Source organism: Lissotriton helveticus, chromosome 1_1 (genome assembly GCF_964261635.1).
Source record: "Lissotriton helveticus chromosome 1_1, aLisHel1.1, whole genome shotgun sequence".
Taxonomy (NCBI): domain Eukaryota; kingdom Metazoa; phylum Chordata; class Amphibia; order Caudata; family Salamandridae; genus Lissotriton; species Lissotriton helveticus.
The window spans coordinates 152593196-152609499 of NC_136057.1; the positions used below are offsets into that span (position 1 = coordinate 152593196).

A 16304-nucleotide genomic window follows, 5' to 3' on the forward strand; every position below is an offset into this window, starting at 1 on the left:
CAGCATCCGAGGATTTACACAACAGTATATCTGGCGACAGAACAAGGAACGTAGGTGCCAAAATGAGAAAATGATAGCTGATATACTCTGCACTGAAAATCTATTGTCTGAAGCTCTGTTAAAAGGGGACAGTGTGGAAGAATTAAACTTTAAATTAATTGAGCTAAAATCAGCGGTAAAAAACGTATTCAGGGAAAAAAGGATTATTAAACTTAAAAAATATCAATTAGATCAGTATGAAGGGGGTGATGGGATAGGCAAAATTTTAGCGTATAAAGTGGCTGAAGATCGAGCTCAAATGGCTATTAGAGAAATTAAAGGGGCTAATAATCAAATATTCCAGGAGCCTAAATCAATATTGCAGCAATTTGCTCATTACTATCGAGCTATACACACCGGAATGTGAGATCAGCGAAGATAATATTACAAAATATCTAACATTAAATAAAGTTATCACTATTGAAGAAGAACAATCGGATCAATTAACGCGGGATATCACACCGGCAGAAATTAGAATGGCTATTAGTTCCTTGGCATCTGGCAAAGCTACTGGAGAAGATTCGATTCCTTTAGAATTATTTAAAACCTGTACGGAAGAATTGATACTGTTATTAGTTTAAGGTTATTCAAGCTATTGGTAATGGGGAGCAAGCGCCAAAGTCCTGGAATTCTACCCAAATTATTTTTTTTCTAAAGAAAGGCAAACCTGCGTATGAAAGAGGGTCTTACAGACCTATATCGCTTATAAACAATGATGCTAAAATATTTGCAAAGATATTAGCAAATAGGTTGGCACCAGTAATGTCACAATTAGTATCACCCCAGCAACACGGGTTCATCCCTAAGAGAGATACTACGGCGCATATTAATATGGCCATTATGGCTTTCGATATTGCACGGATCGAGTCAACCCCACTTGGCATGATTTTATTAGATGCAGAGAAAGCATTTGCCCGAGTGGGGTGGGACTTTCTGTGGGCCACATTATTGGCTTTTGGTATAAAAGGTCAATTTTTGAAGTGGATCCAATCATTATATGATGAGCCTATTGGTAAAGTTTGTTATTTGGGCAAAAGCTCTCCCACCTTTTCGATCAAACGTGGGACAAGACAGGGGTGTCCCTTATCACCCTTATTATTTGCCCTTATAATAGAACCATTCTTGATTGCGCTGCAGAACCAAGATCAGATTTCTTCCTTTGTAAATGGCGTAGACTCCCTTAAAATTACCGTCTACGCTGACGATGTCGGGGTTTATTCCACTAACGTTTCTGAACCAATGAAGGGCATTATAACAGAGGCAGGGGCATTCGGCTTGGTCTCGGGATACAGGCTTAATACTGGTAAGACCCAAATTGTTATGAATTATAAACCACCAAGCTTAGTGACAGGGGTATGTGATGTAGGCACTTACTTGGGGGTTAAAATTTCTTCGAATATTAATTTAATATTTGCTTTAAATTATGAGTCGCTACTAAAAGAAACTACTGCTTTGTTTAAGAAATGGCACAAGCTACCTTTAAGTATTATTAGCCGAATATATCTGTTCAAAATGAAGATACTGCCCATATATCTATATCTTTTTTGATCTATTCCTTTACGGATCAATAACTCCTATTTCAATAGATTAGATGGTATTATTAGTAGCTTTGTTTGGGGATATAAGAAAGCTCGCCGGGCTGTTACATTGTCAAACTCTCATTTAATCGGGGAGGATTGTCTTTACCAGACATTAAATCTTATTATTGGTCCACCTTTTTGATGCGATTTCGAAGTTTGATTATCCCCGATAAATGTGTGTACTTTCACAAATTTATGTTGGGTGTGGATGTTAATATGTTCCTTTACAGACTAAATTACCCTAACTATTTTAAACGCGTGAAATTCAAGACGCTACGAGATACTGTTAGCATTTGGCGCTCTATTCTTGTTAAGTGTAAAACCTCTCTTTTCCACTGCAGCACCCCTTTGTGGCTTAATCCGGGCTTACCAGGAATCTTTCATGATACAGCTGGTTTAGCGTTGTTTGATTCCGGTATTAAAAAAATTAGGAGATTTATATGACCATCAGGGGTTTTGTACATTTGAAAGGTCGAAGGTGTGCCATAATCTTACAGAGGGGGCCCGGTTTAAGTATTCCCAAATTAGAGATTATCTGGTTCGGAAACTAGGACTCACTAATATTTTGGATTCCGATTTTTGGAACTGTATTTATAGAGAAGCTGATAAAGCATGGATTAGCATTGGATATAAAATCTTTACTGGTTATAGAAAAGACGATTCTACAAAATTAGCCGAGAAATGTAGTAGGAAGTTGGGTATTGATGTGACCCCTAATCTGATCACTTCTTCTTTAGATAGTTTAAATCGTTCCATTCATTCCTCTAGTCTAAAGCTGCAGTTATTTAAAACTATCTGTCAACTCTACTATACGCCAGACAGGATTCTTAAATGGGCAAATGGTAATAGTTTTAGTGAACGCACGAAGTGTCCAAAATGTAATTTAAGATCAGCTGATATTACTCGCATGTTTTTTACGTGTCCGCAACTGAGTGAATTTTGGAATTGTGTAACTAAAGTTATGTCTACAAAACTGGCATGTCCAATAGTACTGACATCTTTCGACGTGCTTGTGGGCACTTCTGGGGCAAACAGCTTTCCGTGTGATTTGTTGAATATTTTAATTTCATGCGCTAGACTAATAATAGCTAGGGTCTGGATTCAACATAACCCACCGACGGTTCTGGAATGGTGGAGTCTTGTAAAGGAAATATATAATATGGAACAGGCTTTAGCAACAATAAGGGGTCTCCAAACTAAATTAAAAGTGGAAAGGATTTGGGGAATGTTAATGTTTTAATACTTGTTTATTCTTCTTTTTTTTGCTATCATATGTCCTTAATGTTCTATGATTTGTGTATGGCCTTGCTGAATTTACTTTAAATGTATCAATTATTCTTTACGTTTGTATGAAATGTTTCTTTTTCTTCTGCTTTCTGCTTGTCCCTTTTTGATGAAAATATATATATATTTTTTAAAAAGAAGTTGTACTCCATGAGGGATAATGCCAGATAGAGCAGGTTTCTGCCCAGAAACTTTACTTACCAGAACGAGGGCCCAGTGAAACTTAAATGGCACTGAGTGCTGGGTAGTAGAAGTGCTCTGCTAGTAGAACTCCCATCTGCAGTATGTGCCAGGAGAATAATTTCAATCTGCAGTACTGTGCCTGTGGGGGAATACTTATTTGTAATGCTGTACCAGGGAATTTATTCCAATCTGCCGTATGTGCAGAAGAATTATGCTCATCTGCTGTGTTGGGCCGGGGGGCTAATGCCCATCTGGAATGCTGTGCCAGGGGGCTAATGCCCATCTGGAATGCTGTGCCAGGGGGCTAATGCCTATCTGGAATGCTGTGCCAGGGGACTAATGCCCATCTGGAATGCTGTGCCAGGGGGCTAATGCCCATCTGGAAGGCTGTGCCAGGGGGCTAATGCCCATCTGGAAGGCTGTGCCAGGGGGCTAATGCCCATCTGGAAGGCTGTGCCAGGGGACCAATGCCCATCTGGAATGCTGTGCCAGGGGGCTAATGCCCATCTGGAAGGCTGTGCCAGGGGACTCATGCCCATCTGGAAAGATGTGCCAGGAGAAAAATGCCCATCTGCAATACTGTTTCAGTGAACTAATGTACCTCTGCAGTACTGTGCCAGGAGAATTTTCCAATCTGCAGTATTGTGCCAGAGAATTAACCCCTCTGCAGTCCTGTGCTAGGAGACTAATGTATCCTATGATCATGTGACCAATACTGGACAGAGAATACCAACCTTCGGGGATACTATTCCAGGGGACACTGCAGCCATCACACCACAAGAAAGAGCGGCCTTTGAATAATAAGAATTCGATTTTTTTTTTATTTTGCTTTTGATAACACGCTTCTGCGGTTTCTAAGGACTGTAAATGACAAATGCCGCAGATGTAATGGTGCACAATTTACTGACGTGGGAAGGATAGAAAAGTGAGTCTGCCTTGCAAGGATTTAAACTTGTGACCTCCTGTTGCTGCCATTTTGCCAAAATCGGATTTTCTCTCTGAGCCATCTTGCTGGATCGGCTTGGAGTGGTAAGGAACACTAAGTCCCCTAAATGTGCTGTGACATCCTGATTAGTGGTGCGAGGCAAGCCATGCATGTGAGGAAGTGTGCATTAAGATGCTGCACAAGGTAACCATGCGTCTGATGAAAGACATCCCTTTGAAACCCTCTACCCCCATCCCAAATTCTGCGCCAGAAAGAAAGCACTTCTCAGATTCATGGCACAGTACTGACCACATCTTTTTTCATGGAAGAGAAACGTCGTCCCATCATTTGCAGCTCCTTCACCACTCTGCCACAAACCCCACATCATGGCGCTGCAAAATGATAGCCGTATTTTGGTACAAATCACCCATGCAGGGTGGCATGAAATGTCCATTCTGCATGATACCAATGCAAGCTTGCGAGGGGCAATGACATAAATTGGCATCAAGTCTGGGACTTCTTCAACAAAAAGCTCTTTCATGTGTGTGGCTCGGACAGCAGCACACCACAGGCTGCTCGAGCACCATAGGAGCAAAGGCTGGATGACTAAGGCCCCCACAGTCCTGGTGGCTGTCAAGACAAAGCAGGGAGTATGAACCCTCTCTTCTTCATGGACAGTGCTCTTCCAATGAAACAGGCTCTGCCTCCTGTCTTGAAGGACACATTTTAGGAGAATGTACAGAGAGGTGGAAGGACGGCATAGGGACGCAGAGAGAGCGAAAAAGAATAGGGGGATGGAGAAAAGAAAGCAGGGAAGAAGAGAGAATATGTCTGGATAGAAGATCACGCTTCTGTGTTTTGGCACTGCTGCTGGAGAGAGAAGATTGTGTTCTTCGCTTGATGGTGTGCTGATAGCCTTTGTTTATTTTTATCCCCCATTTTGAAGCCTCTAAACCTCACACTTTTGTGTTTGTTGGGATTAATTCCCACCATCCTGACGCCGACTTAAATCCGTGTAAGGACACGTACACCAGGCATTTTGCACTTTCACTGAGATCAGTACGCAAAATCATGCCAGAAAAGGTCACAGACCGTGTCCAGTACTAGTGTTTCTCTGGCATGAGATCTATATTCACATGTTAGTACTGCCCCCGCCTCAGACATACTTGCATGCCTGTTTTTTCACCAATTGCAAAGCGGGTCTGTAAACCAGGCCCTTTTCTTCTTCATTGTGTGCAATAATTTGCTCTCACAGGTACAAGAAGCTAAAAGTAAAATGCTGTAAAGATGATACATCCGTTATGTACTTTGTCCTGCTTACTCAAGCTATGGTGGCCAAAAGAACAAGCAGTAGATCGCGCCTTCAGCAGGCGTTAGCTGGCCTTTTGCTTTCGGCTTACAGCATCGTCAAAAAGAGAAAAAAAATCATCCTGTTGTCAATGCTATTCTGCATTGGGGAAAACAAAAAGGGCCATAGTGCGCTTTAATGCTTTGCATGATGACATATCGCCACACATGTCATGATGAAGTGGTATTTTAGCTTTTCTTTTTTTTAAATTTACAGATCCAAATTAGCGCTAAAGTGCATAGTGCTAAAAGAAGTAGAAAACCAGATTTCGCATCACAGTCCTAAAGCCAGTGATTCTAAGCCAGGTGGATTGTCTTGCTTTTTCTAGTGTCTCTAGATGACCTGGCTTTGTTAGCCTGCTGCATTTGATTGGGGCCTAACTTCTTTTCATTTTAAATTGTATTAATACTAAAGTGCTTTTTCTTGCATGGAAACCCCTTAAACAGCCTCGCTCACATACACTCACCCATACAGTTACTGACATAACCCATCAGTCACCTTTGCTGCCTTTCACATACCCAGTTACTCACCAATAAACCATTGACACTTGCACTCACTCACCGACACAGCCATACACACACTCGCACACAAATACAGCCCTTACACACGCACTCACTAACCCATACAACCACTGACTCACTCACTCAGCCAGCCATACAGCCTATCACACACCCTCACCGGCACTAATAAAAGAACTGACAACCAATCACTCACCCATTCAAAAACTCACATACAGCCATACAGCCACTTAGACACCAACTGACAGACAGATACAGACATTCACATGACAAGTCACACACTCATACATTCACTGAGACACCTAATCACTCGTTTATACAGTCTGTCATGCATCTACTGAATCATCCAAATAGGCACTCATACACCCTCAAGGCAATCTATATCTGAGATGATGTCTCTGTTTACATTTCGGGGTTTACCTCATCTTGCATTCCATAAGAGTATTTACTTTTTCCAGATGTTCGGTTTCTGTGATTTTCTTTTTGTCAGTTTAACACAGGACTTTTGTACAATACATATCATGATTGAAATCACCTCCAGGTAAGTGGGGTAGTTCAGATTTCTGGCAGGTGTACCACTTCCATAGGGTCACTTTCGGATATTTGTAACAGATGGATTTATGGTGCGGTGGACTTTCTACTGGTGTGGAAATGGTCCCTCCTCTGCTACCCGAAAAGTTCTCACTGCGACAGTTTGAGCAGTTTCTTCAAAAATATTTGCTGGACTCAGCTGCCGTGGCATGGAGACCTGCTCAGCAGTTCATTTCTTTTTATAGAGGAGGTTTGGACAAAAGGAACCAAAACACACATAGCCCTCACTTGCTGCAAATTTGCTCCCAGCACGTGAGCACCATTTCTGATTTTCCTGCCCGGGTCGATTGTGACTAGCATGATGTACGTAGGCAGTAAATATGAACGCCAGAAGGCCCCACACCATGCTGGGGGCAGTCTTCTGATTTTCATTAGCTATACTGTAGTGGCTGGACCGCCAGTTAGTTTCCCACTGGTTAAACCAGCAGAGGCTCTGCCAGTGGCAAATCAGCAATTTTTCGACCTCAAAGTGGGGTGTGAGACCGGACGGTTTGGCAGAGAGGGCGGTCTGCTGAATTCTAATGGACCTCTCGCTCGATCAAAATCTAAATGACATCATTGGCCTAGGATACTTTGAGTAAAAACGGTGCAACTAATTGTGCTCTAGCTGTACAGAATGTGTACCTGGTCTTCATTGTGTTACTTGGGTAGTTTAGTCTAACAGTATGAGTGTGCAGGAAGCTGCTGTTCGCTAGTGTCTGAGGGCACAAGTCCATCTGAACTTGTTTGCTTTGGGTTGATGCTCTCACAAGGCATACTGACTCTGCATTTACACATATCAGGATTATGGTGCGCATAAAATATATAATAACCTAAAAACCCAAGACCCAAAATAGTTAAGTAACTTTTTACATTCTTGTGAAGATGAAGGAAAGTAATCCATTTTACATACATTCCCCCCAGAGGCATCCCTTTTTCCGGCACGTAAATTGGGACGAGCTGCTGGCCAGAAGGATTGACCCGCCCTTCAAACCGTACCTGGTGAGTATTTTAGCTGTCCTTTTGTGGAGGCCAGTGATGCTCTGAAAAGCACTGCAAACCTTGGTCTCCTCGGTCTTTTCTCATCTCGCTCTCTGGTCCTGCTTCTCACATTCCCCGGGATTTATCCTTTTTTTCCTCTGATTTTCCAGCAGTAGCTCATTTTTCTTCTGCTTCACTTTGCTGTTTCCATCCCTGCCTGTCTTTTTAGTTACTTTATTGCCTTACCCTTCCCTCCTGATATCTGTTTCTTGTGCTTCCACTTACTCTGCTGTATTATTGCTCAATTAAAAGCCTCCTAATTCTCTGCCAGCCCTCGTTTATTGTTCTCCCCGAGTTTTATCTCTTCTCTCACTCTTTCTCAACCCTACCTCATCCTCCGCCCTCCTATTCATTCAAGTAAAGATTCTTTTTAAAGAATTGCAGTCACACAAATGTTTTTAAAATGGTAAACTAACTAGAAAAAGTTAACTGGAGCACTTTTTTACCTGTATAGATGGAGTTGCATACAGACTTACTGCATCCCTTTCTAATCTTCCTCTTGTCATCTCTCCCCTTTTCACCTTTTTATCATTCCATTTGGTTGTCACCCTTTGCATCCGTCTCTGCCTACCTTTTTGAACCACAACATTGTTTCACCTCCTAAAGTCCTCCTTTGATCGTATTTATACTTTTCCTGCCACCGGCCCCATTCTTCTCAGTTGACTGCTTGTATTCCCCTAAGGTTGTGTTTCTCCTAGTTTTGCGATTCTTAATACCATGTGCTCTCAAACAAGTTTTCCTACTTACCCCTTTACTACGTTCTCCTTCTGTCACTCCTACTGCTCTCCTCCTTCCTACTGGACTATTCCATCCCTGCCTTCTTTTCCTACATCTGTTCTTCTCACCTGTTCCTCTTACCCTTCTGCCTCTTCTTCTTTGCTTCAGGTTCACTTCTGCCAACCTGCATTTGGCCTCCTTTCTCCAATCCACCCTTCATCCTTTTGGCCATTATTCCCTTCCCTCCACTCTTCACCTCCCTTCCTCCTCTGTCCCTCCCTCACTGCCCTCTTCTCCTTTCCTTCCTAACTTCTACAGTGTCTTATCCATACCCTTTTGTTTTCCTGCCCAGCAATCAGATGATGATGTGAGCCAGTTTGACACGCGGTTTACACGCCAGACTCCCGTAGATAGTCCAGACGACTCCAGCATCAGTGAAAGTGCCAACCAAGCTTTCCTGGTAAGGACTCCTCCTCACTGAGCCTTGGGGTTTGGTCCCAGGAGTTATGTCATTTATTTGATTTGATACTTCAGCGGTTAGCCCTCCGTGAGGAGGCGAATGATCACTCTGGTCAACATGGAATCTTCAGGATAGATTTTAAAAGATTGCTGTAGAATCATAGAGAATAAATTCAGCTTATGCTACTACACCGACAGCCCCCACATTGGACCCCTGTAGATCTGCAACAAGGAGTAGTTATTGTGGGTAAACCACAATAACTACTCCTTGCTGCTGATCCACTGGTAAGGACTTCGACGGAGCCAGATAATATATAAGGCTCCCAGTTTTCCATTTTTACTGATTGTTACAGATAAATACAGACAGAAAACAATATTTCCTGTCTGTATATATTTTTAAAAGCGGAAAAATACAGAAAATGGTGCTTCTTGTGAGAGACTCTCCGTGCTGTCTTTCATGAACTCCAGGCAAAACCTGAACAGATAGACAACATAGGGAGCTAAAAAACAGGATGAGATTTCCTTCAAGACAGGTATATGTTAACGTATATTTGTAGTACATTGCTAATATGTACCTATGGACATAGTATTATGTTATATCTGGCTTCTTTATTTGCTAAAACGTGACAGGCATCCACTTATAACTGCATGTGTAAGAGTTAAATACATGTAGAAATATACAATTTTGAGACTCCTTTTAGTCTCAAACCACAAAATAAATATGGTTAAATACCAATAAGAACGGCCAAAAAATAAATATGCATAAATACCAATAAGATGGCCAAAAAATAAATATGGATAAATACAGACGGAAATGTTAACAAATAAATACCATAAAACCAGAATACCCTAATAATATATTGCATGGCATTATCAGTGGCACCAATGGTGATGTCACATTTGGCATCAGCCACCGAGAACTAGATGCCCTCACAGGCTATGTAAGTTAAAAAGGCTGAAACGGTCTATTTTCTTCCTAGCCCAGAGAGATAGATGTACAGTGCAGTTGGCAGTACCAATGTCCGAAAGTAGATTTCATTGCACCGAATACAGCGAGAAGAAAGACTGCTGCTCTTCCACTCCCAAGGAATAGATATTCAAACATCCATTGGAGTTGTAAGGTGGTTTTTACATGCTCTGGAACTAGATGTCTTTACAGGGAGTGTAGTGACAAGAAAGGCTGCTCACAAGTGGGAAGTACCCTTACAGATATCAACAGCAGTTGTGGCGCTACAGTAGCTCTAACACCTTAATGTCCTAACAGGTACTTTGAATATTTCCTAACAGGTACTTTGAATATTTCTACTTCCAGTAAACAAATGTGAAAAAGTGCTACAGTTTTCAGCTTTATTTAAAACATTGATGATGTAATCTGCAATGTCATTTGGGAATTCCTCTGGTTTGTAAGGTTACTGATCATGCAAAAGTCGAGAAAATTCCCTTTGGGACTAAAATCAGCCACAGTTATGTTTCTGCAGGCATACTTTCAGACTTTCACTGCAAGGATCTCCTACACCATTCTGGAGCAACCCCAACACTGATCAAGTCAAATACCACTGAACATTACAAGTCTTTCATATCAAATCTTTACACATAGCATTTGAACCAACATAAATAAAATACAAGGACTGAACCATATAAAAATGGCCAGAATTGATACACAATAAAATTATTCTTTCTAGAAAATATATCAATTTCAGGCACTAGTACTGGATCTGAGCTGCTGCGACATGGATTCTCAGTTTGGATGCTGATGGCTATTGTTGAGTTATTGTGCTGATTTGCAGCTGGGGAAGGGCTTGATTCTCTGAGAACTAGTATAGCTAGTCTGAGTGTCAGAGAAACTAAACCTGGTCTCCTTTTCACATAGGACATTCGGTGTAAGCTTTGTATTTCTTTGATCAGATCATAGGCGCTTCATCTAATTCTATTGATTGGCATTGACTACGGCTAGTGTTTTAGATGAGAGAGTCTCAAAGCTCTGTATTAACGCATAAGGCTGTACAGCCTGTGTTGTCCCTCCAAGTGAAGTGTGTACTTCTCCCATAAGAGTCCTTGTTTGGTGTGAAGGAACTCCTGAGAGTCTGTCTCTTCCTAAGTTAGGGGTTCTTTGACTCCGTAATTTCCTGGGTTATGGGGTTTATGATGTACGAAACGGGGGGACACTTTGCAATAGTTTCCGTCAAGTCAACAAGTTAGACCATTAGTAATTGGCTTGGACTTTGGAAAGACATTTGTTATAGATGCAGCTCTACTGGGGAAAAGTAGTACACACTTCGGTATTTAGATTGCCCTGCTGTCCCCTGAGAACTGTCTTACCATGGGTTATGAAGTTCGTGTGTGTCATACGAGCCTCATATTTCTGGAACAGGTCATTGTAAATAGATGGTATAGACTATGTAGACTTACAGTGAGTGTTGTGTGCTCAAAGATCCACGGCTGATGTAATCAGCGACCTCCGTTAATCTATTGCCCAACAGAGTTTTCTTTTGATGTAATTGCTTAAGATGGTTTGAATTGAAGTTGGAACAGGGCGGAGGTTTGCCGTTTTGAGGTGTCTATTAAGGTGCTCTCATACCTTACTTTTACATTGCAGGGCGTAACCTGACAACTTGTCACTGTTCTAGTCTTTCTAACTTTTCATTTGGGCAGAGGAAGCAGGCCAGACGGCACAAGCAAGAACAACAGTCATGTGTGACTCCAGTGCCTTGAAGATTCTAACCGTTTACTGATCATGTTTACTGATTAAGTAAAATTGTGCTGAATGTCCCTGGAAACTCTATTTCCAGAAAAAGTGATTGATCTCAAACAGAGTTGCTCTTGGCACAAAAAAGTACTCTGCATGCTTAGGTGCGGGCGGGGCTCGGCTGGCCAGCGAAGAGGCCAGGGGGATGAGTGGTGAGCACGCTTCAAGTGCGCATGACTGTTTGGCCAGCCATCTTGGGCTGGCCAAACAGTTATACGCACTTTGCATGTTCTCCACCGGTTGTATTGCACAGCCTGGGTAGAAAACATGCACAGGCTCAAAGTCCCTATCTGAGTGTTGAACTACAGTTCTCCGACCAATCACGATGCTGCTGATTGCAGCATCTGGATTGGCTAGAGGAGCCTGTGTGCTTCCTGCATGTTAATGAGTGAAGAGGAACAGGAGGTAGCAGCCGGCCTGCAGGTAAGCAAATTGTTTTTTTCTTTTTTATCCCCGCTACCCCTGTTAAGCAGAATCCACCACTGCTGGGAGCAGTGAGAGCACAGGTCTTCCTTCAGGAACCTGCCAGATTAAAGACCTTCTGGGACGGTCATACACAGATTTGCTACTGCAAGAGTTATTAAGCAGTGGCAAGGATAGATGATACTGATGTGCCATTTTGTTTTATTTAGCTATCTCATCTGCTTTGCACCTCCCACTCTTTAGCACCTCCCTCTCTTTAGCTTACAGCTTCTCCTTTCATAGCTATCTCACATCTGCTGCTTTTTGGGCTTTAAAAAATAATAGCTGTTCACAGAAATCCAAAAGGTGTCTAAGCAATGGGTAGCCGGGACGGAGTTTGGGGGAAGGCAGAGAGCGCAGTAAGGGCCGTCTTGGTGACCTTACAGCCTAAGGGGTGGGATGATTTTCTATCACTGTGGTTGGGGTGGAGGTTATGGGTTTGGAGGGTGTTTGTCATTCACCCAGAGTATTCTATCACTAGCTTGGTTGGGTTATTTGAGTGATTGAGAGGGTGCTTGGAAAAATGAGTTGTTTTGATCACATACTTTTTAGTTTTGCTGATGAGTACCACCTGTATACTCTAGAGATGTTTTTTGCTGATATCAAATGCACATTATGTCTCGATTTAAAGTAATGTGTGGGAATGTTGCTGGACTTAACTGCCCTCTTAATCGCTGGTTAGTTATCAATGAGATTGTCTGTTTAACAGAAACTCATCCTGGGTATGAATCTAGAATTCTACCCAAGCTGCTTTAGAAGAGAACTGTTAATAACACCAGTCAGTCAACCTCTATAACGGGGGTTGCCATACTCTGTTCTAGACATTTTGAATATACAACCTTGAGAACTGCTTCTGACACCAAGGGTAGGTGTGCAATTGCCAGATTATGGTTCTTGCTAAGATCATCACTATCTGTACTGTATGTGGTCCAAATATTGATGATCTGGGGTTGTTTGATTGGCTCAGTTTAGAATTATTGGATTGACTTTAACTACATTAGCAGTTATGCGGTGGACACTACCAACCGTGCTGCCCATCCCTGTAGGGTTAAAACTAGAGTTTCTATCCAGGATATAGCCTAAGTTCATGGCTTAGTTGATGTGTGAAGTACCATGTATCCTATGAGACCTGGTTACACTTGTTTTTCTGCACCACATAGGAATTACTCTAGAATCAATATGTTTTTTATTGTTCAGCGACTGATTTAATTGGCTCACATGGATGTGTGTTCTAAGATCACCTGGGATCATAACCCAGTCTTGCTGACGTTGCAGTTACCTAATTCTACTAAGGAAGGGCGTTGTTTAACGATTCCTCAATCACTCTTCTCCAACTCTGCTTATAAAACGAATATGACTGCCTCTGGGAACTTCTTGTAGTCAATACTGGCTCTGCTTCCACCCAAGTTGTATGGGACACAATGACGTCTTTCATACAAGGGCTACACTGCAGTTTATTTTGGAAGGTAATAAGTAATTCAGTTGCAGCAGGCACGCCCATGCAGTTTCTGTTAGTAACCTGGATAAGCATTCTGTCTATTTAGCGTTTGCGAAACTTTGTTGGTTATTGGATCGAGGGATCCTGGAAAGAGCAGCATCTAAGTATCATAATAATAAGATGCTCCAATATGAGTAAGGGGTAAATATTGGACGGTTGCTTGCACATCAAATTGCGGACAGAAGACACAGGAACGTTATTGAATGTATTAAGGATAAAGACTGTATTCCTCACCAAAGCACCCAAGCTATAGTGGAATAGTTCACTGATTTTCTATTAAGATATCTATGGTCACGCATTACCTATTAAACAGTCAGAAATCGATGCATATATATAGAGTGCATGTCTGCCCTGTCTTGACCCTCATCAGACTGCAGTGCTGGAGAAGGTAGCGGGGGAGGACACTAGCCATTTGGAATTCTGTAAAACATTCGAGAAATATTACTAAACCCTATTTATGAATCTTGTGACAAGAATTGATTATGAAGGGGACACTTCTGCCTCCTGGAACTCCACCAATATTATAGCTTTTCTAAAAATAAAAAAAAAGAGAAACGCCCTCAGGAGAGAGGGTCATAACGGCATATCTGTCTAATTAACTCTGATGCGAAATGTTTTGCTATAATCTTAGCTGCTCGCAAGGCTCCTCTAGCTCAGTATTTAATCTCACTGCAGCAATATGGCTTTGTTCCAGGTAGTCATACAAATTCTACGGTAGCCTTTGCTGATGTTCCAAAGACAATTGGCAGCAGGCTTGGTATGGTACTGTTGGATGCCAAAAAGGCCTTTGACCAGGTTTCATGGGTATTTCTTTGGTCAACTATGTCCACCATGGGTATCGGGTTTTCTAACCCCTATCAGGTCTCTCTATAGACACCTTATGGCTAGGTTGGTCCTGGATGGGCATACCATTTCTCCATTTAATATCTGTTGGGGTACTTGCCAGGGCTGCCAATTATCTCCCTCCCCTACCGTTATTTGCCCTCTATATCAAACTTTACTTAAGATTATTTTTTTTTTGGGGGGTTTAGGTTTGTGTCCGGGTGTCTAACATACAGCACCATGTTATCCGCATAGAGCGAGATGCTCACAGGGCGTAGACTAAACTGGAGTGCCGTTTCTGGGTGGTTCTGCCTGATTTTACAGGCCAGCGGCCAGTGTGAGCGCAAAGAGGATCGGTGACAGTGGGCATCCTTGCCTTGTTCCATGGCTTATCTCGAACTGCTGTGAGGTATGCCCGTTAATGCGTACTCTGGTTCTAGGTTCTACATAAAGGAGCGCTATCCATTTTAGAAAGGCTTGTGGAAAGCCCATCCTGGTGAGTACAGTCATCATGAAGTCCCATTCCACTGAATCGAAGGCTTTTGCTGCGTCAAGCAGCGCGGCTACTGCCGGCAGTTCAGGGTTCAGACTATGGTACATTGTAAATATAGTTCGTATATTTTGGATTGCAGAGCGCGTGGGTATAAACCCCGCCTGGTCTGGTGCAGTGAGCTAAAAAACGGTGTTGGATCTAGCCCTGATCTCTTGACTGGGTGAGAGTATTCTGCTTAATTCAGAGACTCTGTCCCTCACCACCCCTTGTTGTAAATATTTTTGTCCACCCTTAGCGTGGAAGGGTATACTCCGACATGAGTCCCTTGCTCATTGCACCATCAGGATTCAAGCAAGCCGGGCCGAAGACGGCTGTAATGTCAGAAACCGGTCCCCGGAAGCTTGTTTCCTTCCCAGTGTAAGAATTGGCTTTTGTAGTTTGGTTTTCCCTGTTCCCATCATGCACTGGGACAGGAACAGACTAATTTGCATACAGCCAGGTTCTGAAACTGGGATGGTGCAGTGAGCTAAAAAACGGTGTTGGATCTAGCCCTGATCTCTTGACTGGGTGAGAGTATTCTGCTTAATTCAGAGACTCTGTCCCTCACCACCCCTTGTTGTAAATATTTTTGTCCACCCTTAGCGTGGAAGGGTATACTCAGACACGAGTCCCTTGCTCATTGCACCATCAGGATTCAAGCAAGCCGGGCCGAAGACGGCTGTAATGCCAGAAACCTGTCCCCGGAAGCTTGTTTCCTTCCCAGTGTAAGAATTGGCTTTTGTAGTTTGGTTTTCCCTGTTCCCATCATGCACTGGGACAGGAACAGACTAATTTGCATACAGCCAGGTTCTGAAACTGGGATGGTGCAGTGAGCTAAAAAACGGTGTTGGATCTAGCCCTGATCTCTTGACTGGGTGAGAGTATTCTGCTTAATTCAGAGACTCTGTCCCTCACCACCCCTTGTTGTAAATATGGTCTGGGAGTATCAGCATCTTCAACAGCGGTTGTAGTCTGGTAGCTAGTATTTTGGCAAGTATTTTTACGTCTATGTTTATAAGGGAGAGAGGGCGGTAAGATTCACAGAGCGTGGGGTCTTTGCCTGGCTTCGGAAGCGCTATCAATAGCGCCTCTCGCAGCATTGGCGGGAGAGCTCCTTCCTCGTATGCTTTCTCTAACATCTGAGCCAGCTGTGGAATCAGAAGGTCCTTGAATTCCTTATAAAATTCCCCGGGCAACCCATCTAACCCCGGGGCTTTGTTATTTGGCAGTGAGGCTATCGCCTCTATAAATTCCTCTTCCGTTATGTGATGGCCCAGATACTCCCTGTGTGAGTCCGACAGCCATGCTAGCCCCACGTCATCTAGGTATTCGTGAATGTCTGGTGGTGTATGCGTTGTTCTAGTGGTGTATAGTGCTGAATAATATGTGTGGAACTGTTCCAATATAGAGGGGGTATCATAAAGCCGTTCGTTTTGCTCGTCAGTAATTTGCGTTATCAGGGAACTGTCTGACATCGGCTTGCTATTTTGCGACAGCGTCCTGCCTGGTCGCCGTCCCTCTCCGTATACTCTAGCTCTGTGCTGTTTGGACAGATATTTTATCTCTGTGTCAGCGTATTC

General features: G+C 42.8%; 1 protein-coding gene across 1 annotated transcript in view; it reads left to right on the forward strand.

Moving 5' to 3' along the window:
- The window catches only part of RPS6KB2 (ribosomal protein S6 kinase B2), a 172505-nt gene that overhangs the window by 101438 nt on the left and 54763 nt on the right, over positions 1 to 16304 (forward strand). Inside the window, exons 12-13 of the mRNA XM_078659228.1 lie at positions 7372 to 7449; positions 8558 to 8665. Coding sequence (XP_078515354.1) covers positions 7372 to 7449; positions 8558 to 8665 — 186 coding nt within the window. The remainder of the gene's footprint in view (positions 1 to 7371; positions 7450 to 8557; positions 8666 to 16304) is intronic.